This window comes from Nyctereutes procyonoides, unplaced genomic scaffold (genome assembly GCF_905146905.1).
Source record: "Nyctereutes procyonoides isolate TBG_1078 unplaced genomic scaffold, NYPRO_anot_genome, whole genome shotgun sequence".
NCBI classification, from domain to species: Eukaryota; Metazoa; Chordata; class Mammalia; order Carnivora; family Canidae; genus Nyctereutes; species Nyctereutes procyonoides.
Genome location: NW_026575037.1, coordinates 16,249,955 through 16,272,856, shown reverse-complemented (window position 1 = coordinate 16,272,856; position 22,902 = coordinate 16,249,955). Strand labels below are relative to the sequence as shown.

At 40.9% G+C, this 22,902-nt stretch overlaps 1 protein-coding gene across 6 annotated transcripts; it reads left to right on the top strand.

Annotated features, from left to right (window-relative positions):
* The first annotated feature begins 10 nt into the window (after positions 1-10).
* Positions 11-22,886, top strand: TATDN3 (TatD DNase domain containing 3). 6 transcript variants are annotated; one of them, XR_008663649.1, is made up of 11 exons: positions 11-109; positions 2,340-2,372; positions 3,256-3,329; positions 3,530-3,614; positions 6,507-6,569; positions 7,824-7,933; positions 8,098-8,153; positions 10,231-10,343; positions 17,222-17,302; positions 18,101-18,521; positions 22,258-22,886. XR_008663649.1 is itself a non-coding variant. In XM_055319394.1 (11 exons), exons 4-11 carry the CDS (start codon positions 3,265-3,267, stop codon positions 18,242-18,244), a joined length of 717 nt encoding a protein of 238 aa, XP_055175369.1. In that variant the 5' UTR covers positions 62-109; positions 698-776; positions 2,340-2,372; positions 3,256-3,264; the 3' UTR covers positions 18,245-18,797. The 6 variants fall into 6 exon arrangements, 5 of the variants coding, with proteins under 5 accessions (XP_055175365.1, XP_055175364.1, XP_055175369.1 ...); XM_055319394.1 differs by lacking the exon at positions 22,258-22,886 and adding an exon at positions 698-776 and having other exon boundaries at positions 62-109; positions 18,101-18,797; XM_055319390.1 differs by lacking the exon at positions 22,258-22,886 and having other exon boundaries at positions 17,225-17,302; positions 18,101-18,797.
* Positions 22,887-22,902: the final 16 nt, after the last annotated feature.

The following is a 22,902-nucleotide window of genomic DNA, read 5'->3' as shown; positions in this document are numbered from 1 at the left end:
AGCCGCGGCGTTCCGGCTGAGGCTCCCGAGAGAGTGGAGCGCGGCGGTGGCTGCGGCCATGGGGGCGGTGGACTGTCACTGCCACCTCTCGGCCCCGGACTTTGACAGCGTATGTAAGGGCGAGGCCCGGCCTGCGGGAGCGGGGAGGCCCCCAGTCCTTTCCCTCCAGGTTATTTTTTTCTCTCTACCCTTCGGACCACCAAGCCTCGCATCCTCCCAGGCCCCAGCTCGTGGCCCTGAGTGACTTGCTCCTAACTTCCCTACTCGACCTCGGTCGTCCCGATGTTCCCTTCCGATCCTGAAGAGCGAAGCCCGTTATTTGGCCTCCCCGTTTCCGAGAGGGTTTCCCCACCCCCCACCGGCCTCTCGGTGCCTGGCCTGGCCGAGCATCCACTTTTCCCGGGAAAAGTGTGCTTTCGGGCGCTTTAGCCGCGCACCGCGCGCTCCGGGCCTCGTGGGGGACAGAAGCAGGCGGAGGAGGACACGCAAAATCAGACTTAAAACTAAGGGCTTTACGCGCTGCCCTGGAAACCCGGGAGCTGGTATTAGACAATGAAGAGCAGAGTCTCTCAAGGGGGAAAACCTCTCCAGCGGTGACGTATGCCTCGAAGCTGGAACTGGAAGGGCGAAGGGCCAGCCGGGCGAGATGGTGGGTGTCTTGCAGACTCCAGACAGCCTGGGATTTGGCTCATTCTAGGTCCAGAAAGGCTAGCTGGAGCCTGATGAGCTGGAGAGGGAGCCATGGACTAGAGGTTTGCACGGGATAGGTGAGGGAGGTAAGGACAGTGTGAATCCAGTAAAGGGTTTTTTTTTCTGTTTGTTTGCTTAAGGGAGAGCGACAAGATATGATTTCTGCTTAAAAACCATTTTGCGGGACACCTGGGTGGCTCAGTGACTGAGCATCTGCCTTGGGTCCAGGGCGTGATCCTGGAGACCCGGGATCAAGTCCGGCATCCGGCTCCCTGCATGGAGCCTGTTTCTCCCTCTGCCTGTGACTCTGCCTCTCTCTCTGTGTCTCTCATGAATAAATAAATAAAATCTTAAAAAAAAAAAAAAAAACATTTTGCTGGGACCCTTAGGTGGCCCAGTCAGTGGTTGAGTGTCTGCCTTCTGCTCAGGGCATGGTCCCAGGGTCCTGGAATCCAGTCCTGCAGCAGGTTCCCTGCAGGGAGCCTGCTTCTCCCTCTGCCTCTCTCTCTCTCTCTCTCTCTCTCTCTGTTCTCTCTCATGAATAAATAAATAAAATCTTTTTTAAAAAAAGCCATTTTGCTGTTGGAGAGCAAATGTAGACCTTAGAAAACCAATTTGGAGGCTTTTGCTGTATGTAGACAGGAGGTGATGGTGGTTGCAGGGGAGTTTGAGAAAAGCCGATGGATTCAGTGTGTGTGTGTTTTTTTAAAATATTTTATTTATTTATTCATGGGGGGGGCAGAGACACAAGCAGTGGGAGAGGCTCCCTGCATGGAGCCTGACATGGGACTCGATCCCAGGTCTCCAGGATCACGCCCTAGGCCAAAGGCGGCGCTAAACCGCTGAGCCACCCAGGCTGCCCTCAGTGTGTGTTTTAGAGATAGACTCAATGGTATGGGGTAAGAAATTGGATGTGGAGAGGGAAGGAAAAAAAGGACATCATGCTGTAGGGAGGATGGTGGTGCTGTTTACTGAGAGGAGGGAAGATTGAGACTGGGAGGGCAGATAAAAGGAATAGGTTTGTAGAGACAGCTGTGTTTGGTACACGTTTAAGCCTAATATCCATCCAAGTGGAAATGCCCTGTATTCATTTTTAAAGGTCAGTCTTGGGCTTAGGAGAGAATTCTAGGCTGGAGATCAAAACTGGGGACTCATTAGCATAATGATGGTATTAAAACCTGTGGATGAGATCACCTGGGGTGTGTAGGGAGAGAGGAGCATAGGGTCCTGAAATCTGATGGAGGAGAGAGCCAGCTAAGGAGACTGGAATTAGCAGCCAGTGGAGGGTGGTGTTTGCAGGAGAGGGGTATTGCAGAAGCCAAGAGTGGGAAGTATTTCAGGAAAGGAGTGAACGGGTGAGGACTTCTTAATGCTGCTCCTGATGGATAGAGTAAGAGGAGGACAGAGAAATGTCCTTTATATAATTTACAATAACAGTTTCTGTTTTAGTGGAGTAGGAAGAGAAGCCAGATTTTAGTGAGAGAAAGGAAGAGTAAGCAAAGCGAGTCAGTGTAGGTCTTCACATTCTATCACACTGTTCCTTGCCATTGTTGTCATTCTTTATGGCTCCTTGACTACGTTGATAGACACTTCCAAAGAGCAGTTACTTATTCATCTAAAATAATTGTCATTACTTATGCTCATTTTAGGATCTGGATGATGTGTTGGAGAAAGCCAAGAAAGTAAGTCAATATCTATAGTTGCCCTCAGTTTCAAGGTAGAACAGCTTGAAATTTAGATACACTATGCTTATCTTGCTTTGTTAATAATAAGTAGCATTAATTAACTGTATAGTATATGCCAGGCTGAGCTAAGCCCTATCTGTTCGTTATCTCATTTAATGTTTGGCAGCATCCGTATGAAGAAGCTACTATTTTATAGCCAACCATTACCCATTTGATAGAGAAGGAAATTCAGGCCTAGAGATTTACTTACCTGAAGATACACTGCTAGTAAAATGATACGGACAAGATAGTCTGAATCCAAAACATGTCCTCACAGCTAGTGTGCTTACCAGTTACATGGAACAGATTGATCTATCTGTCAGTTCCTAAAGGAGCATTATTCCAGCGATCTTGGAGAAATTACAAGTTTTCTAAGACGTTTTGATTTGTTTCAGAAAAAAAGTTACTAATTTTTATTTAACTATTATTTTGTAGCCTTCCCTTAAAGTGATAGAAATGGTTGCCAATACGTTATTACATGCACAGCCATCATTCAATATGGCAGCTTTAATTAGGAGCATGGGCTCTGGAATTACACAGGCATAATGATCTTGAGAAAGTTATTTGACTCCATCCAAAACTCTTTCCCGACCTATATGATGAAGTACAGCAATGCCTACCTCATAGGGTTTGTGTAGATTGAGGTAATGAGGTAGTATTTATATTCACTGAACATAGTGCCTGAATCATAATAAGTACTCAGTGAAAGGCATCATGATTATATTGATGGAGTATAAGTGAGCAAGAATAACTTAAAGTACAGAAGACTTTAAATTTCTCTTCAGTTATGTTAGATGTAGATTGTTTGAGATTCTAACTGTTCTGTTCATTTTTGTTTCAGGCCAATGTTATGGCTCTTGTGATGGTTGCTGAACATTCAGGAGAATTTGAAAAGATTATGCAGCTTTCAGAAAGGTGCTACTTCTCATCAAGAATTTAAAGAGTTGCTAATAAGGTTGCAGTTAGTAGGTCATATTTATACTATCAAAGATCATCCATTTTTAAAGAAAATCACATCAACATAGCCCTAAAAAATTCTTTCATGTTTGTTCTTTAGTGTAACATTGTCTAGTACTTTAATATTCCTGCTTTCTTAATGTGTTGTACATTTTTAGGTATAAGGGCTTTGTCCTGCCATGCTTGGGTGTTCATCCTGTTCAAGGAGTTTCACCAGGAGACCAAAGAAGTGTCACATTAAAGGTAAAAGTTGTATAAAACAAAAATCATTAAAAAAGTGATACCTTTTGGGATCCCTGGGTGGCGCAGCGGTTTGGCGCCTGCCTTTGGCCCAGGGCGCGATCCTGGAGACCCCGGATCGAATCCCACGTCGGGCTCCCGGTGCATGGAGCCTGCTTCTCCCTCTGCCTGTGTCTCTGCCTCTCTCTCTCTCTGTGACTATCATAAATAAATAAAAATTAAAAAAAAAAAAGTGATACCTTTTGACTCAGTAATGCTCCTCTTTCTGATTATATTTTAAGACAATAATCCAGAAGAAGGAAATACTACCTTTCACAAAGGTGTTTGTTGCAGCATTATTTGTAGTAGAGAAAAAACAGAAATAGCCTCAAGGCTCGGAAATAAAGGAAAAAATTAACTTGTAGAGTGTTAAATATATGTATGCACTGAATACATGTATGGAAAATGAGAACTATAAGGTTTATTTTATGTAGCAATGAGGAAAATGTTTATAGTGTAATACAGAGAGAAAAGCAGGATGCCAAATTGTTTACTCCCTAGTTGTAACATCCGTGTAAAAATATATTCAATGAGGAAAGGACTAGAGAGAAAAAGACAGAAATTACATTAGCTGGGTTGCCTGGTTGGTTCAGTCAGTTAAGCATCTGCCTGTGGCTCAGGTCATGATCCCAGGGTCCTGGGATCAAGCCCTGCATTGGGCTCCTTGCTCAACGGGTAGTCTGCTTCTGCCTCTACTTCTCCCTCAGCTCATGCTCTCTTGTGCGCGCTCTCTCTCTCTCTCTCTCTCTCAAATAAATAAATAAAACCTTAAAAAAAAAAGAAATAACATTAGCTGTAATGATCAAGTAGAATTATGAGTCACTTGTTTTCACATTTTTTTTTTACCATGTTGTCATACTGCTTTGGCAAAAAAAAGTGATAAAATATCTAGAAAAAGGAAGATACAAATGTATAGACGTAGTACCCTAAGGGGACAGATGAGTTCAAGTACACAGTATCTTCTTGAACGTTAAACCCTCTCTAAAGGAATGCTCTTGATCTGTTAAACTGCACTGCTTTAATACCGGCTCTGAAAAAAAAAATCCTACCTATAAGATCTCACTGAGTCATAATAGCCAATATGACTCATATTTCAGACTTGCCTCCTGACTCAGAATCAGGAAGATACAGTTTCTTAAGACTTTATTACAAAATGGGATTGATAGCCAACCCCCATTTGGAAGAAGTGAAGACTTTTTGTTGCCTATGAATAAATTAAAATACAAGATCTTTCATATTTTATAAAAATGAATCTGTATTCATACATTAGAATACTCCAGGTAGCTCTATTTTGAAACAAAAGTGCTTTTAATTCACTTCAGGTAAAAATAAATATTTGTCCTGATAGTTTTCCTGAATTATTCTCCTAATATGATAAAATTAGCTAAATTGCCGGAGAGATATGGTTCTCAAAATGTTGGGGATCATAGCAAGACAGCATTTCTTTCATTTATATAGAGATTTATATGAATAGGCATTCATTTAGTTAGTCAGCAAGGGGATCCCTGGGCGCCTCAGAGGTTTAGCATCTGCCTTTGGCTCAGGGTGTGATCCTGGAGACCTGGAATCGAGTCCCACGTCGGGTTCCCTGCATGGAGCCTGCTTCTCCCTCTGCCTGTGTCTCTGCCTCTCTGTGTCTCTCATGAATGAATAGTCAGCCAGCAAGTGTTTAATGAGCGCCTACTGAATTCTAAGCACTGCTCTAAGCACTATAGAGGGAAATCCCTCCCATGGAAGCTAGATTCTAGTTGGGGGCAGACAGACAATCAACAATTAGTTACAGGAACAGGTAAACTTTAGAGAGTACTCAGTGCTTTAAAGACGAAAGATAATGTGATAGGGATTGTGGATGTTGGTTTTTCTGTGTCCAGAAGCATAATTATAAAATCTCCTGCTGCTTCTGTTTTACTTCCTTTTTCTTAATTCTTCTTTGTTCTGATTATCCGCAGTAGACATTCTTAGCAATTTACATATCCTAAGACTAAAACCCTCAAAGTAGTTTAAAAGATACCTAGCAGCAAACTTTCCATATATTTGTCTTTGCCTTATCTTACAAGGGAACCCTCACAAAGTGAATTCTCTTTAAGTGGAAATAGTAATATCATGGTAGTTACTGAAACTAATGGTAGTTACTTCAATAGTTGACAAACAAGCATATTTGTGATAATTAATGTTTATACTCTTGAATTGTTAGGACAAAAATAGGCTAAGCAGGATTATAAAGACAAAAGAAATCAGTGAAAATAGTGAAGAGGATGTATGAGATTATGGCTATTAAAAAACTTAAAAACCATTAGCATCCTAAGAGGAGGACATAACACAGTGCACTCCCAGAAAGCTGAGTTACAAAGGTGACTACCTGTTGGCTTTCTTTTCTCTTGGTCACCTATTCCAGGAGGAAATCCAAATCAGTCCTACATGTTAGGAAATTCCTCCTAAATATTAGGTAGTGTTTAAGTGGGACTTCTCTTTTTTTTTTTTTTTTTGAAGATTTTATTTATTCATGAGAGACACACAGAGAGAGAGACAGAAACATAGGCAAGAGGGAGAAGCAGGCTCCTCACAGGGAGCCCAGTGCAGGACTTGATCCCCAGACCTGGAATCACACCCTGAGCCGAAGGCAGACACTCAACCACTGAGCCCCCCAGGGGTCCATATGAGATGTTTCTACTCAAATTTCCAAATAGGACTCACTGTTACAGAAGGATGACTATCACTACTTCTTCAGCTGGTTAAAGGTATTGAATGTACGTAAAGGATCCAGTATAGTATAAGGCCTGGCATATAAAAGTGTTATCTATAGTATCAGTTCCCTTACCCTTCTGTTTAAACAAATTTACTTTTTTTTTCTCCCAGGATTTGGATGTAGCTTTGCCCATTATGGAGAATTATAAGGATCAATTGTTGGCAATTGGAGAGGTAACATCAAATAGCTGATCAAATGACTTCTAATCTAGACTTTCATATGATATATAAATATAATCTTCAGTTCACTCTTGGTGATTATAACTGACTTAGATAATTATATTCACCTCATTTAGCTGGATAATAATTTGTCAGTATTTCCTCAATAAGCAAAAGCACTTGGAGACAAAAAATAGAAAGCCCCACCATAGACTTATGTTAATGGAAGAAAACTACTTTATTAGCATTTCTGTGTACTTTGTTCTTTTTTTTTTCCTTTTCTTAAATAGAGTCATCTCTGTAGTTGGTTAACATAGTATGTACAAACATACACTAAGTAGGCATGGGCAGCCTGAGTGGCTCAGCAGTTTAGCACCGCCTTCAGCCCAGGGCGTGATCCTGGGGACCCAGAATCGAGTCCCACGTCAGGCTCCATGCATGGAGCCTGCTTCTCCCTCTGCCCGTGTCTCTGCCTCTCTCTCTCTCTCTCTGTTTCTCACGTTAAGTAAATAAAATCTTTAAAAAAAAAAAAAAAATAGGCTAGAATTTGTTGGGGCGCCTGGCTGGCTTAGTTGGTGGAGCATGTGACTCTTGATCTCAGGGTTCTAAGTTGCAACCCCACACTGGACATAATGCTTACCTAATAAATAAATTAAATATTTTTAAAAAAAAATAGGCTAGAATTTATAATAAACATTTTTTATTTAATATACAGTTGTGAAACATTTTTATCACTTATAATAAACTCCACTTTTAATCAAATACAACACTTAAATTTAGAATATAGACTATAGCAATATCTGCCAAAATAGTATCAAAGAAAACAGTCATTTATAATCTTCACTGTCCAATGTAGTAACCACATACAGCTGTTCAGCACTTGAAATGTGACTGGTCCAAAATGAGATATGCTATAAATATAAAACACACAGGATTTCAAAGTCTTAGTACCCAAAAAAAAGAGAAAATAAAAAAAAAGAGAAAATAAATAATGCAATCATTTTTATATTGATTTTGTGTTGAAATAATATTACTATATAATAATAATGATGATTTGGATGTATGGATTAAATAAAATACATCATTAAAATTAATTTCACCTGATTCTTATTAGTGTTTTTAATGTGGCTACTAGAAAATATAAAGTTATATATGTGGCATGCATGTATGGCTCCTATCATATTTCTCTAGGACAGCACTGCTCCATAGTATGTCTTTTGAATTTATTGAGCCATAAACATGTAAATCTGTTATATTTTTCTACTACAGGTGGGACTAGATTTCTCCCCCAGATTTGCTGGCACTGATGAGCAGAAGGAAGAGCAACGACAAGTCCTAATCCAACAGGTCCAGTTAGCCAAGAGATTAAATTTGCCTTTGTAGGTTAATTATCAATCTTCTTTTTATATTAATAGCTATAGAACAAATTAATGGTTCTCCTAATATGGAGCTCTGCATTTCTTTTTCTCTGAATTACTTTAGTAGAACAGAAATAATGCTTTCAGATTAAGAATCTAAAAGGAATTTTTTTGTTGTTAAACAGAAATGTTCACTCACGCTCTGCTGGAAGACCCACCATCAGCCTCTTAAATGAGCAAGGTATTTAGGTTCTGAAAAGAATGGGCCTAATATTTAAGTTTGATGGTTCCATTCCATTTTCTCATAGAATAAACCATGTTTCATTTCGATTTCTCAAAGGGAAGGGAGTGGGGCAAGGGTGGAGGTGTAAATCAACTAAGGTGATTTTGTAAGTCAGCCTACTTTCAAGTGTTTTGATGATATTTAGAAGGCCAGCATAAAGCAAATGAAAAATTGGATCAAATAATTTGTATTCCTTAATTTAAAAATCAACAGCTCCGGGCGCCTGGGTGGCTCAGCACTTAAGCACTTCTACCTTCCACTCATGGTGTGATCCTGGAGTTCAGGGATCGAGTCCCACATTGGCTTCCTGCATGGAACCTGCATCTCCCTCTGCCTATGTCTCTGCCTTTCTCTCTGTGTATCTTTCATGAATAAATAAACAAAATCTAAAAACAAAACAAAACTCATTTTTAAAAAATTAAATAAAAATAAAAAAATAGGGACACCTGGTTGCTCGGGGTGTGATCCCAGAGTTACAGGATGGAGTCCTGCGTTGGGCTCCTGCATGGAGCCTGCTTCTCCTCCCTCTGCCTGTGTCTCTGCCTCTCTGTATGTCTCTCTCATGAATAAATAAATAAAATCTTTAAAAAAAATCGGAGCTGTCAATTTATTTTTATTTTTTTAAGATTTTATTTATTCATGAGGGACACAGAGAGAGAGGCAGAGACACAAGCAGAGAGACAAGCAGGCTTCATGCAGAGAACCAGATGTGGGACTCGATCTCAGGACTCCAGGATCACGCTGTGGGCTGAAGGCAGATGCTAACCCTCTGAGTCACCCAGGTGTCCCAACAGCTCCAATTTTTTAATCAGCTTAACCACCTGATTAATGGGAGGAAAAAACAAACCAGAGATGGGTTACTTACTGTCTTGCATGTTTTCTGGCTGCTGCTTCAGAAAATGTTATTATGCAAGTTGTGGCCATCATACCTAAAATATAGTCATCTTGATCAGTTGCTCTAAAGTAAAAACCTATCTTATTACTTTTCAGACTTTTTAAAGTGTCGTCCACAGTAAGAAATATACTTTGAGTTGCAATATATACACATATGTATTGTTTTTGGTACTAAGAGGTTATTTTGAGACTTAGTATATATACATACAGAAATCTGACCAAGGGATCCCTGGGTGGCACAGCGGTTTGGCGCCTGCCTTTGGCCCAGGGCACGATCCTGGAGACCCGGGATCGAATCCCACATCGGGCTCCCGGTGCATGGAGCCTGCTTCTCCCTCTGCCTATGTCTCTGCCTCTCTCTCTCTCTCTCTCTCTCTCTCTGTGACTATCATAAATAAATAAAAATTAAAAAAAAAAAAAAGAAATCTGACCAAGTTTGAGAAGCAGTATTATCTATGTGTATGTTCAGATAGGCATATATAAATATGTGCACATACATATATGCAGACACACATACATGTAAGTATATGCTGGTAGGTAGTGACCCACTAAATTGATTTCATAATTCATTTATGACTGTAACCCATTAATGATCACACTTACCATTTGAAAAAAACAGTATCAAATAGTAAAGTAAATGTAATTGCAACTAGAAAGCAGCGTGTTTCTCAGTGATGAGAATCACTGGAATTACTTGAGAATATGATTTTTATGATTACTGAGCAGCTATCCGGTAAGAACTGGAGGTAACTGTGAAGCCAGCCCTGATTATTGAGTCTCTGAGTCATTGAGCATCCTGTTTCTTCTTTCACTAGCATTATTATTTTTTTTAAGATTTTATTTATTTATTCATGAGAGACACAGAGAGAGAGAGGCAGAGACATAGGCAGAGGGAGAAACAGGCTCCACGCAGGGAGCCTGACGTGGGACTCAATCCCGGGTCTCCAGGATCACTCCCTAGGCTGAAGGCGGCACTAAACCGCTGAGCCACCGGGGCTGCCCCACTAGCATTATTATTAAGGATAATTCACTGCTTAAAAACCTAGTAGGAACAATAATTTGACAGTTTATAAACTTTTAGAAAAGGTTTGATGGTATAAGTTTTTTTTCTTTTTTTTTAAAGATTTTTTTCTTTAAATAGGTGCTGACAAAGTGCTTCTGCATGCATTTGATGGTCGGCCATCTGTAGCCATGGAAGGAGTAAAAGCTGGGTACTTCTTCTCAATTCCTCCTTCTGTTATAAGAAGTGGACAGGTAAGTTATTGCTTAACTAAGCCTCATTGTATGCTTTGTGAAATACAAGTATGAGCTTATGTTACACACTTGTAATACTATTCCAGTTACATTACAAAAATTAATCATAGGTCCCTACCTCACACTTACATGAAAATTGACTCAAAAATGGATCAAAGACCTAAATATAAGAGCTAAAATTTATAAAACTATTAGAAGAAAACAGATCGAAATATTGTAACCTTGAAATAGGCAGTGGCTTCTTAGATATATCAAAAGCACAAGCAACCAAAGAAAAAAAATAGGTAAATTGGACATCTTCAAAACTTAAAACTTCCACAATAAAACAACTTTTCAACTTTAATTTTTTTAAAGATTTTATTTATTTATTTACTTACTTACTTACTTATTTACTTGAGACACAGAAGGCAGAGACACAGGTAGAGGTAGAAGTAGGCTCCCCACAGAGAGCCCAATGTGGGAATCGATCCCTGAACTCTGGGATCACACCCTAAGCCAAAGGCAGACGCTCAACTGCTGAGCCACCCAAGCATCCCCATCTTTTGAACTTTTATGCTTCAAAGACACTATCAAGAAAATGAAAAGATAACCCACAGAATGAGAAAAGGCATTTGCAAATTATATCTGATTAAGAGTCTAGTATCCAGAATTTATAAAACACTATTACAGCTCACCAACAAAAAAGACAAATTATATGGGGGGCCTAGGTGGCTCAGTTGGTTAAGCATCCAACTTTTGGTTTCAGCTTAGGTCATGGTCTCCAGGTGGTGGGATTGAGCCCTGCATCAGGTTCTGTGCTCAGCAGGGAGTCTGCTGAAGATTCTCTCTCTCAAAAAAAATAAAGAAATAAAAAGCTTCTCTCTCTCTCTCTCCTTCTTCCTCTTCCCCTCCCACTCACACTGTCCCTCTCTCTTTCAAATAAGTAAATCTTAAAAAAATATATATTGGATGTTGTCAAGTTTTTTTTTCTTTTTATTTATTTATTTTAAGATTTTATTTATTCATGAGAGACACAGAGAGAGAGAGACAGAGACATAGAGAGAGGCAGGAGAAGCAGGCTTCCTCCTGGGAGTCCGATGTGGGACTCTGTCCCTAGACTAGGATCATGTCCTGAGCCAAAGGCAGATGCTCAACCACTGAGCCACCCAGGCTCTTTTTAAAGAAACTTTATTTCTATCAACCTAATTTCCATTTTTTGTTTGTCAAATGTTTGTTCTGCCTCTACTGAGATTATCATATTTGTTTTACTTTCTTGGCCTGTAAACTGTATTGATTGATTTTCTAATGTTGAACCAACCTTATATTTTTTGGGTAAATTCTGCTTGGTCATGATCCAGACATACCTCAGTGATGGTACGAGTTCAGTTCCACAGTGCTGCAACAAAGCAAATATCACCATAAAGCAAATCAGATGAGTTTTTTGGTTTCCCAGTGCATACCTATACTGTAGTCTATTAAAGTGTGCGATAGCACTGTGTCTAAAAAAATAATGTACATACCTTAATTTAAAAGTTTTTATTGTGGGGCGCTAGGTGGCTCAGTCAGTTAAGTGTCCCAACTTTTGATTTCTCTCTTTTTTTTTTTAAGATTTTATTTATTTATTCATGAGAGACACAGAGAGAGAGAGAGAGAGGCAGAGACACAGGCAGAGGGAGAAGCAGGCTCCATGCAAGGAGCCCGATGTGGGACTCGATCCCAGGTCTCCAGGATCACACCCCAGGCTGCAGGTGGCATCAAACCACGGCGCCACCAGGGCTGCCCCCAACTCTTGATTTCAGTCAGGTCATGGTCTCATGGTCATGGGATCTGGCCCTTTTTGGGGCTCCATACTAGTACTGAGTCTGCTTCACATTCTTTCTCTCTCTCCGTCTGCCCCTCTCAGCTGGTATGTGCTCACTCTCACTCAAATAAATAGATAATTTTAAATAAATACATGTATTTTATTATTAAAAAATGCTAACCATCATCTGAGTTTTCAGTGAATCATAATCTTTTTGCTGGTGGATGTCATGCCTCAATGCTGATGGTTGCTGACTGTTCAGGGTGGTGGTTGAAAACTAGGGTGGCTGTGGCGATTTCTTTTTTTTCTTTCTTTTTTTGGGGGGCAATTTCTTTTTTTTTTTTTTTTTTAATTTTCATTTATTTATGATAGTCACAGAGAGAGAGAGAGAAGCAGAGACACAGGCAGAGGGAGAAGCAGGCTCCATGCACCGGGAGCCCGATGTGGGATTCGATCCCGGGTCTCCAGGATCGTGCCCTGGGCCAAAGGCAGGCGCCAAACCGCTGCGCCACCCAGGGATCCCTGGGGGCAATTTCTTTTTTTTTTTTTTATTTATTTTTTTTTTTATTTATTTTTTTTTTTTTTATGATAGAGAGAGAGAGAGAGAGAGGCAGAGGGAGAAGCAGGCTCCATGCACCGGGAGCCTGACGTGGGATTCGATCCCGGGTCTCCAGGATCGCGCCCTGGGCCAAAGGCAGGCGCCAAACCGCTGCGCCACCCAGGGATCCCTTTTGGGGGCAATTTCTTAAAATAAGACAACGATGAAGTTTGCAGCATCCATTGACTCTTCCTTTCTTTTTTTTTTTTTTTAAGATTTTATTTATTTATTCATAGAGATGCAGAGAGAGAGAGAGAGAGAGAGGCAGAGACACAGGCAGAGGGAGAAGCAGGCTCCATGCAGAGAGCCTGAGGTGGGACTCGATCCAGGGTCTCCAGATCACGCTCTGGGCTGCAGGCGGCGCTAAACCGCTGTGCCACCGGGGCTGCCCGACTCTTCCTTTCATGAATGATTTCTCTGTAGCATGTGATGCTCCTTGATAGCATTTTGGCCACAGAACATTCAAAATTGGAGTCAGTCCTTTTAAACCCTGTCACTGCTTTATCAACTAAGTTTATATAATATTCTAAATATTTTGTTGTTATTTCAACAATCTTCACTGCATCTTCACCAGGAGTAGACTGTATCTCAAGAAACTACTTTCTTTGCACACACATAGGAAATGACATCTCATTTGTTCAAGTTTTATTGTGAAATTGCAACAGTTTATTCACATCTTCAGGTTCCACTTTTTTTTTTTTAAGATTTTGTTTATTCATGAGAGACACTGAGAGAGAGAGAGAGAGAGAGAGAGAGAGAGAGAGAGGCAGAGACACAGGCAGAGGGAGAAACAGGCTCCATGCCGGAAGCCTGATGTGGGATTCGATCCTGGGTCTCCAGGATCACACCCTGGGCTGAAGGCGGCGCTAGACCACTGAGCCACCTGGGCTGCTCCAGGCTCCACTTCTTAATCCAGTTCTCTTACTATTTCTACCACATCTGTAGTTACTTTCCTGACTGAAGTCTTGAACCCTTCTAAGTCTAGGAGAGTTGGAATCACCTCTTCCAAACTCCTGTTACTGTTGATATTTGGACCTCTTCCTGTGACTTACAAATGTTCCTAATGGCATCTAGAATGGCAAATCGTTTCCAGAAGGTTTTCAGTTTACTTTGCCCAGATCCATCCGAGAAAACACTATCTATGTGATACTAACTGTAGCCTCACAAAATGTATTTCTCACAATAAGACTTGAAAGTCGAGGTTATTCCTTGATCTACAGACTGCAGAATGGATGTTGTGTTAGCAAGCACAAAAACAATGTTACTCTCTATACATCTCAGTCAGCGCCCTTGGATGACTAGGCGTGTTGTCAATGAGCAGTAATAATTTCGAAGGAATTTTTTTTGTCTGAACAGGGGACTTAATATTTATCAAATCATATTGTAAACAGATGTGGCTGCATCCGAGCTTTATTGTTCCAATTATAGAACACAAGCATAATAAGTTTAGCATTATTTGTAAGGGCCCTAGGAGTTTTGGAATGGTGAGTAAACATTGGCATCAGCTTAAAGTCAACCAGCTGCATTAGCACCTAACAAGAGAGTCAGCTTCCCCTTTGAAGTTTTCAAGGCGGACATAGACTTTTTCTCTTTAGGTATGAAAGTCCTAGATGGCATTTTCATCCAATAAAGTGGTTCTGTCTACATTGAAAATGTGTTGTTTAGCATAGCCACCTTCATGAATTCTCTTAGCTAGATCTTCTGGGTAACTTGGTGCAGCTACTACATCAGCACTTGCTGTCCCACGTTGCACTTTGATGTTATGGAGATGGCTTCTTTCTGTAAATCTCATGAACCAACCTCTGCTAGCTTCAAGCTCTTCTTCTGTAGCTTCCTCACCTCTCTCAGCCTGCATAGAGTTGAAGGACTTTGTTCTGGATTGGGCTTTGGCTTAAGGGAAGGTTGTGGCTGGTTTGATCTTCATTCCAGACCATTCAGACTTTCTCCATATCAGTAATAAAGCTGTTTTGCTTTATTGTCTGTTTGATCACTGAAGCAGCTCTTTTCATTTCCTTCAAGAACTTCTTTGTATTCACAACGCAGCAAACTGGCCCAAGAGGTCTCACTTACAGCTTATCTTGTTTTTTTTTTTTAACCAGGCTTAATCATTTCTAGCTTTTGATTCAAAATGAGATATATATGATTCTTCCTTTCCCTTGAACATTTAGAGGCCATCGTAGTGTTATTAGTTGGCTTAATTTCAGTATTGTGTGTCTTAGTAGGAAAGGGAGAGAGACAAGGAAATGGCTGGTGGATGGAACAGTCAGAACACACTCAATTTTTATCCATTAAATTTACCATCTTGGGGCAGCTCTGGTGGCTCAGCGGGTCTAGCGCCGCCTCCAGCCCAGGGTGTGATCCTGGAGACCCGGGATCGAGTTCCACATCAGGCTCCCTGCAAGGAGCCTGCTTCTCCCTCTGCCTGTGTCTCTGCCTCTCTCTCTGTGTGTGTCTCTATGAATAAATAAATAAAATGTTTTTTAAAAAAAGTTTACCATCTTTTATGGGCGCAGTTCATGGTGCTACAAAACAATCACAGTAGCAGCATCAAAGATCACTGATTATGGATCAGCATAACAAATAGAGTAACAATTAAAACATTTGAAATATTGCAAGAATTACTAAAATGTGATAAAGAGACAGGAAATGAGCAAATGCTGTTGGAAAAATGGTGCCCACAGACTTGCTCAATTCAGGGTTGCCACAAACCTTCAATTTGTAAAACAAAACAGAGAAACACATCAGTATCTTTGAAACGCAGTGAAACAAGGTGTGTCTGTATATTATCCTTTTTATAGTTTCATTTTATAGTTTAAGGTAGAACTTTAGATTATTTTTTTTATTTATTTATTCATGAGAGAGAGTGAGAGAGTGGCAGAGACACAGGCAGAGGGAGAAGCAGGCTCTATGCAGGGAACCCGAAGTGGGACTCCCAGGTCTCCAGGGATCACACCCTGAGCTGAAGACGGCACTAAACTGCTGAGCCACCCGGGGCTGCCCTAGGTTATTTATTTAAAATCTTTTTTGGGGTGCTTGGATGGCTCAGTTGAGCATCTGCCTTCAACTTAGATCATGATCTCAGCATCCTGGGATCAAGCCCTATGTGGGGATACACACCCCTACTCCCCTGGCAAGCTCACTCTCTCTCAAAATAAATAAATACAATCTTTAAAAAAAAAAAAAAGTCTTTTCTATTTTGAGGGGCGCCTGGATGGCTCTGTCAGTTAAGCAGCTGCCTTCAGCTCAGGTCCTGGGATCGAGCCCTGAGATTGGGCCCAACAGTTGGTCCGGGTTCCTGCTCACTGGAGAGTCAGCTTTTCCCTCTCCCTCTGCACCTCCCCCCACTCATGCCCTCTCTCACTCTGTCTCTCTCTCAAATAAATACATAAAATCTTTAAAAATAAATCTTTCTTATTTTCTAATGTAAACCTTTAATGCTATAGTTGCATTAGCTCTAGCCAGTTCTAGTAGTTAGAATCCACAGATTTTTGATTGATGGTATATTTTCACTTTCTTTCAGTTTGAAATATTTTCTAATTTAACTTATGACTTCCTCTCTGACCATAGTGATTATTTCAAAGTGTTTTGCTCAATTTCCAAATACTTACGAGAACTTGTGGATATCTGCTTGTGTCTCTAAGTATGGATCCACCTCATCTTTGAAGTGATTGCATAGGGACCCCTGGGTGGCTCAGCGGTTTAGAGCCTGCTTCGGCCCAGGGCAAGATCCTGGAGACCCAGGATGGAGTCCCATGTCAGGCTCCCTGCATGGAGCCTGCTTCTCCCTCTGCCTGTGTCTCTGCCCCCCTCTCTCTCTCTCTCTCTGTGTGTGTGTGTCTTTTGAATAAATACATAAAAATATTTTTAAAAATTTTTTTTAAAAAATAAAGTGATTGCATAATACTCCACAATGTGGATGTAACATAATTTATTTAATCATTATCTGAAGCAAAGGTTAAGTCATTTCTAGTTTTTCACTGTTATAAACAATGCTTTAGTATTCAGACATAAAAAAGAATGAAATATTGCTATTTGCAACAAAATGGGTGGACCAAAAGAGTATTATGCTAAGTGAATCAAGTATCATATGATTTTACTTATATGTGGAATCTAAAAAACAAAACAAATGAACAAACAAAATAAAACAGACTCATAAGAGAACAAAGTGGTGGTTGCCAGAGGAAAGAGGGTGAGGAAATGGGCAAAATAGGTGAAGGGGGTTATTAAGAGGTACAAACTTTTCAGTTACAAAATAAGTTATGGTGTTGAAAAGTACAGCATAGGGAATATATTCAGTAGTACTGTAATAATCTTTTATGGTGACAGATGGCAACTACATGTATTGCGGTGAGCATTTAGTAACGTATGTAGTCAATTGAATATGAAAGCATGAATTTTAGGTTCCTACAGAGTAGTTTGCGTTGGTACATGGGTTTAACGCAACTTTTTTTATCTTTATGTCTCATGTTTTAAACTGACTGGCTTTCTCTTTTCTCTAAGAAGCAGAAACTTGTGAAACAGTTGCCTTTAACTTCAATTTGCTTAGAAACAGATTCACCTGCACTAGGACCAGAAAAACAGGTAAGTGATTATCTAATTCCTGCATTATTTAGATTGTATCTTTCTTTTGAGCTATTTTCAGTTTAGCTGTGTGTCTCTCATTGCAGTGTAAATACAGTGGAATCCTATTTTAAAGCTTGGTTAAGAGGTTTTATTCATCATATAGCTGTTGTGCTCCAGCAAATATTACCAGATATTGGCCAGGTCTTAATTTACATATAATGAGAGCCAGGACAGTATACTAAAAAAGCTCTGTGTCTAAGTCAGAAAGACCTGGGTTCAAATCCTGTCTCTGGAGGCATCTGGCTGGCTTAGTCGGTTAAGTGTTTGCCTTCAGCTCGGGTCATGATCTCAGGATTGTGAGATTGAGTCCCTTGTTGGACTCCTTGCTGAATGGGGAATCTGCTTCTCCCTCTCCCTTTCCCTCTGCTTGTGTTCTCTCTCTCTCTCTCTCTCTTTCTCTCAAATAAATAAATAAAATCTAAAAAAAAAAAAAAATCCATCAGGTCAGGCAGGCAGATCACCAAGTGTCACCACCTGCAGGCTGCTTCATATGCTAGGTGCCAGAACTTCAATGGTAATATGCCAGGGCTCTTCTCAAGAGAAATACTGACTTACAGCATTGTGGCTGTAGCTCTTAAGCTGAAGTTCAGGGCCTTCTCTGCCTTTCCTGCTTGCCTCCCCTCACATTACATTAAAACAACAAAAACCAACTCATTGGTTTTTACCAACTCACGTTGTTCTGTTTTATCTGTGGTCTCCAAGATGGCTTCCCTTGAGTGTCATATCTCATTCACTTTCTGCTTTGTTCTGTTTCAGGTACGAAATGAACCCCAAAACATTTCCATTTCAGCAGAATATATTGCCCAGGTGAAGGGGATCTCAGTAGAAGAAGTTATAGAAGTGACAACACAGAATGCATTGAGACTGTTTCCCAAGCTTCGGCAACTGCTCCAGAAGTAGCTGCAAAATCAAATCTGCTGCAGGGAACAGCATTTGAGAGAACGAAATGTTCTGAGTTAGAGTCTGAACCGAAGAAGCCATTATATAGGGATAATGAAGATTATAATTTTAGAGAAGGCTAGGATCCTGAAACCCTGGGTTCTGATTCTACCTTGTGCTTCAATTAATGGAGTCCTAACAGGAGATTGAGAAACACCACTGCTTCTTACCTCACCCCACTTAGTAGAACCACCATATGAACTGAAACCATTTCTTCTGGCAAAGGAGGCTCCCCCAGGTAAGACATGAGCGCTACTGGGACAGCTAACATTTGATCCTTTACCACCATAGGATTTATGTAGAAGATAATCATCTCATTTCTTACACTGTCAGAGATCTATTTTCTGGATTTGTAAAACTGAGTTGTTAGTACTTTGAAGTGCTTCTTAAGAGGAAAATGTATAGGTTTTTGTATCAATCCTAGATTTTGACTTATGAGGCCAGTGGTTTGTGCGATCATTGTTAAATGCCAAGCCCCAAGGTTTAGGTAATAATAAACTGAGTTTAAGTTCTAGTCTGAATTTTGTCGCATGTTTAAAATCTACATAGCTTTATTAAAATGTATCTATTTTTGCATGCAGTGATATTTTGTATTTTTAAGTTTTAAAAACCTTGGCTCCAGGGACACCTGGGTGGCTCAACAGTTGAGCATCTGCCTTTGGCTCAGGGCATGATCTTGGGGTCCGGGATCCAGTCCCACATCAGGCTCCTTATGAAGAGCCTGCTTCTTCCTCTGCCTGTGTCTCTGCCTCTCCCTCTCTGTGTCTCTCATGAATAAATAAAATCTTTTTTAAATAAATAAATAAATTGAGGGCAGCCCAGGTGGCTCAGCGGTTTAGCGCCTGCTTCAGCCCAGGGCCTGACCCTGGAGTCCGGGATCGAGTCCCATGTCGGGCTCCTTGCATGGAGCCTGCTTCTCCCTCTGCCTGTCTCTGCCTCTCTTTCTCTCTGTCTCTCATGAATAAATAAATAAGATCTTAAAAAATATAAATAAATATAAATTGAAAAATAAAAATGAATATCAACTCTTTTCTTTTGTTGTTACGTAACCAAGGGCTCATTTGATCACCTTGCTCCTAGTTCTGTCTCCTGCCTACTAGTTCATAATCCTCCACTGATCTCTTGCTGTCACGTTTCCTTCCTGTCTCCCAGATACTTCTTCTAAACTTAACATAAAGAAGAGTCTTGTTTTTGGGTGCTTGAGCTACGTTCATACTTCAGAGTTGAATTTTTTTATTTGCCCTTTCTTTGGAGCTTTTGATTGAATATTTTGGAGTGACATGCATGAATTGACATTTCATTTACAGGATCTAACTTACAAAGGGTTTCCAGAACTGTTCTGTGCTTTTTAGACTTTTAACTTTCCAATCACAAGCAAATCTCACTGTTCTTTTTTTTTTTTTTTTTTTTTTTTTTTTGGTTGTTCTTTTTATTTTCTTTTTTCTTCACTGTCCTTTTAAAATTATGACAGTCTGGGGCAGCCCTGGTGGCTCAGCGGTTTAGCGCCGCCTTCAGTCCAGGGCCTGATCCTGGAGACCTGGGATCGAGTCCCACATCGGGCTCCCTGCATGGAGCCTGCTTCTCCCTCTGTCTGTATCTCTGCCCCTTTCTTTCTGTGTCTCTCATGAAAAAATAAATAAAATCTTAAAAAAAAAGAATAAAAATAAAATTATGACAGTCTGTGCTAATAATTACAAAGTCACTCAAAAAGATAGAGTGGAAATAAATTAGATTTTTTATTTATTTTTTTCATGAGAGACACACAGAGGCAGAGACAGAGGCAGAGAGAGAAGCAGGCTCCATGCAGGGAGCCTGATGCAGGACCCCATCCCAGGACTCCAGGATCACAACCTGGGCTGAAGGCAGGCGCCAAACTGCTGAGCCACCCCGGGATCCCAAAATTAGATAATTTAGGGATTATCAGTGTTACAAGCTTAAACATGAGGCTCCAGGCAAAAACCTCCAGTAGGCCCTCCTTATTTTTGGCTAATTCCATAGCAAGCTCATGTCCAAAAACAACGACTTATTTGGTGAGCATCCTTATAATACATGAACAACCTGAGTAGTATTTATACCTTGCATGTTAAAACTGGTGCAAATAACATTTCCCAAGTTAATAGTTTAATAAATATAGAGAACCATGCGTTGCATATAAAAGCAGAAAGTGGGGGATCCCTGGGTGGCTCAGCGGTTTAGTGCCTGCCTTTGGCCCAGGGTGTGATCCTGGAGTCCAGGGATCGAGTCCCGCATCGGGCTCCCTGCATGGAGCCTGCTTCTCCCTCTGCCTGTGTCTCTGCCTCTCTCTCTCTCTCTCTCTCCTTGTGTCTCTCATTAATAAGTAAATAAAATCTTTAAAAAAAAAAAAAAGCAGAAAGTTAAAAGTCAAAAAAAAAGAAAAAAGAAAAGTATTAAAAGTCTGATGTCCTCTGTACAAGACCTTTCTGTGGATTGTTTCTGAAACCCAAGTAATTTAAATGAATTATATAAATGCTCACAACTTATGTGTGATACATTTAGAATTATAATCCCCTGGACAGCCCAGGTGGCTCAGTGGTTTAGCGCCACTTTCAGTCCAGGGCCTGATTCTGGAGTCCCGGGATTGAGTCCCACGTCAGGCTCCCTGCATGGAGCCTGCTTATCTCTTTGCCTCTCTCTCTCTCTCTCTCTCTGTGTCTCTCACTCATGAATAAATAAATAAAATCTTTTTTAAAAAATAGAATTATAATCCCCTGATTTCCATTTGAGCACTTTTTTCCAAATATCATAGTGCCTCCCAAGTTGATCTCTACATTAGTTTAACATTCTTCAAAAGCCAAAAAAAAAAAAATTCTTCAAAGGCCATCCTTCGGATACTTGAAATCAACAACTCTGAATTTGAGTGGATAGGCAGTAACTGAGGGAAGCAGTAGGGGAGTGAAGGGGTCTTGAGGTTCATATGGATGGATGCCTTGACTGTCTTTTTTGGCCATCACACATGTGAACTGCTTTCTTGAGAGAATCTCTCACCTTGTAGAAGTGGAAAATGCCAGGCAGTCCTTTCCAGCCTTCTTTGCAACCAAGGCATTATATTATGGCCCACCCTCAATTTTGAATTATACTAGGGACAACGAAGAGGCCTGGACTGACTCGACTCCATTCCGGCAAGAGTGGCCAGTATAGGGATCCCTGGGTGGCGCAGCGGTTTGGCGCCTGCCTTTGGCCCAGGGCGCGATCCTGGAGACCCGGGATCAAATCCCACGTCAGGCTCCCGGTGCATGGAGCCTGCTTCTCCCTCTGCCTGTGTCTCTCTCTCTCTCTCTCTCTCTCTCTCTCTCTGTGTGTGTGACTATCGTAAATTTAAAAAAAAAAAAAAAGAGTGGCCAGTATAGCAGCGAATTTGGAGTCCAACTTGGCAAGATTGGCAGTATTCACTGCAGGGTCTATGCCCAGTGGCTGTGGCAATAATAGTCTTTATGCGTCTAGTTCAGTGGCATGAATTTGATTTTTCAGTCCTCATGGAGACTTTAGGAACTATCCGATAACCTTCAGTAAGTTCATTTCCTTAAATTTGCCAGATTTCGTTTCTGTTGCTTATATATATTTTTTAAGATTTTTATTTATTCATGGGAGACACAGAGAGAGAGGCAGAGACACAGGCAGAGGGAGAAGCAGGATCCATGTAGGGAGCCTGACATGGGACTTGATCCCCGGTCTCCAGGATCATACCCTGGGCCGAAGGAGCACTAAACCACTGAGCCACCAGGACTGCCCCAAAATTTTTAAAAATAGAAAACTTTTCACTGGGTCGGATATTTGGATTAGCTAGATGTGTAACTCTTGAATGAATTAGATATATTTTTAAATGATTGGAAAAACATCAAAAGAATATTTTACAGCATATGAAAATTATATGAAATTCAGATTTCAATGTCCACAAAGGTTTCTTGGAAGACAATTATGCTCCTCCATTTCCTGTGTCTGTGTTCATTCTACAGGGACAGAATTGCCTAGTTGCATCAGAGATCACATGGATGTAAAGACAGAGATACCCGTTAGCCTTATACGGAAAATGGTTTGCTGACCCAACCCCTGGCCTATACGTTTCAGAATGATGCTTGAGACCCAGGGTTTCTTCTGGTCTGGAATTCAGCCCCTTAAAGAGGATCCTTTCAACCTGAATTTAACTGGAAGTCTCCCTCAGTCCCAGCCAGAGCGGCGGTTCTCATTCCTGGCTGCCCATCAGTATTGCCAGGGGAGCTTTTCATAAGTTCCCCTCACATTTGGCCCAACCCAGGTAATTTAAATGAGAATTGCTGGAACCGGGATCTAGGGAAATGAATTTTTGGAAAGCTCACTAGATGTTTCTGAGGTGCAGCCAAAGGTGAGAACCATGTGCAGGAAAATAGAGTGACTCCAAGAAAGGTGTTAAACTGCAATGCTTTTCAAATGTCAGTGTATATAAGTCAGCAGAGGGTCTTGTTAAAAAAACAAATTCCAGGGGATCTCTGGGTGGCTCAGCGGTTTAGCGCCTGCCTTTGGCCCAGGGCGCGATCCTGGAGTCCCGGGATCGATCAAGTCCCGCGTCGGGCTCCTTGAATGGAGCCTACTTCTCCCTCCTCCTGTGTCTCTGCCTCTCTCTC

Coding starts and splice junctions, on each gene's coding strand:
- TATDN3 (XM_055319389.1), top strand. CDS start 59: ATGGGGGCGGTGGACTGTCACTGCCACCTCTCGGCCCCGGACTTTGAC. Junction 110..2,339: donor CGGCCCCGGACTTTGACAGC/GTATGTAAGGGC, acceptor TGCTCATTTTAG/GATCTGGATGATGTGTTGGA. Junction 8,154..10,230: donor CAGCCTCTTAAATGAGCAAG/GTATTTAGGTTC, acceptor TTCTTTAAATAG/GTGCTGACAAAGTGCTTCTG.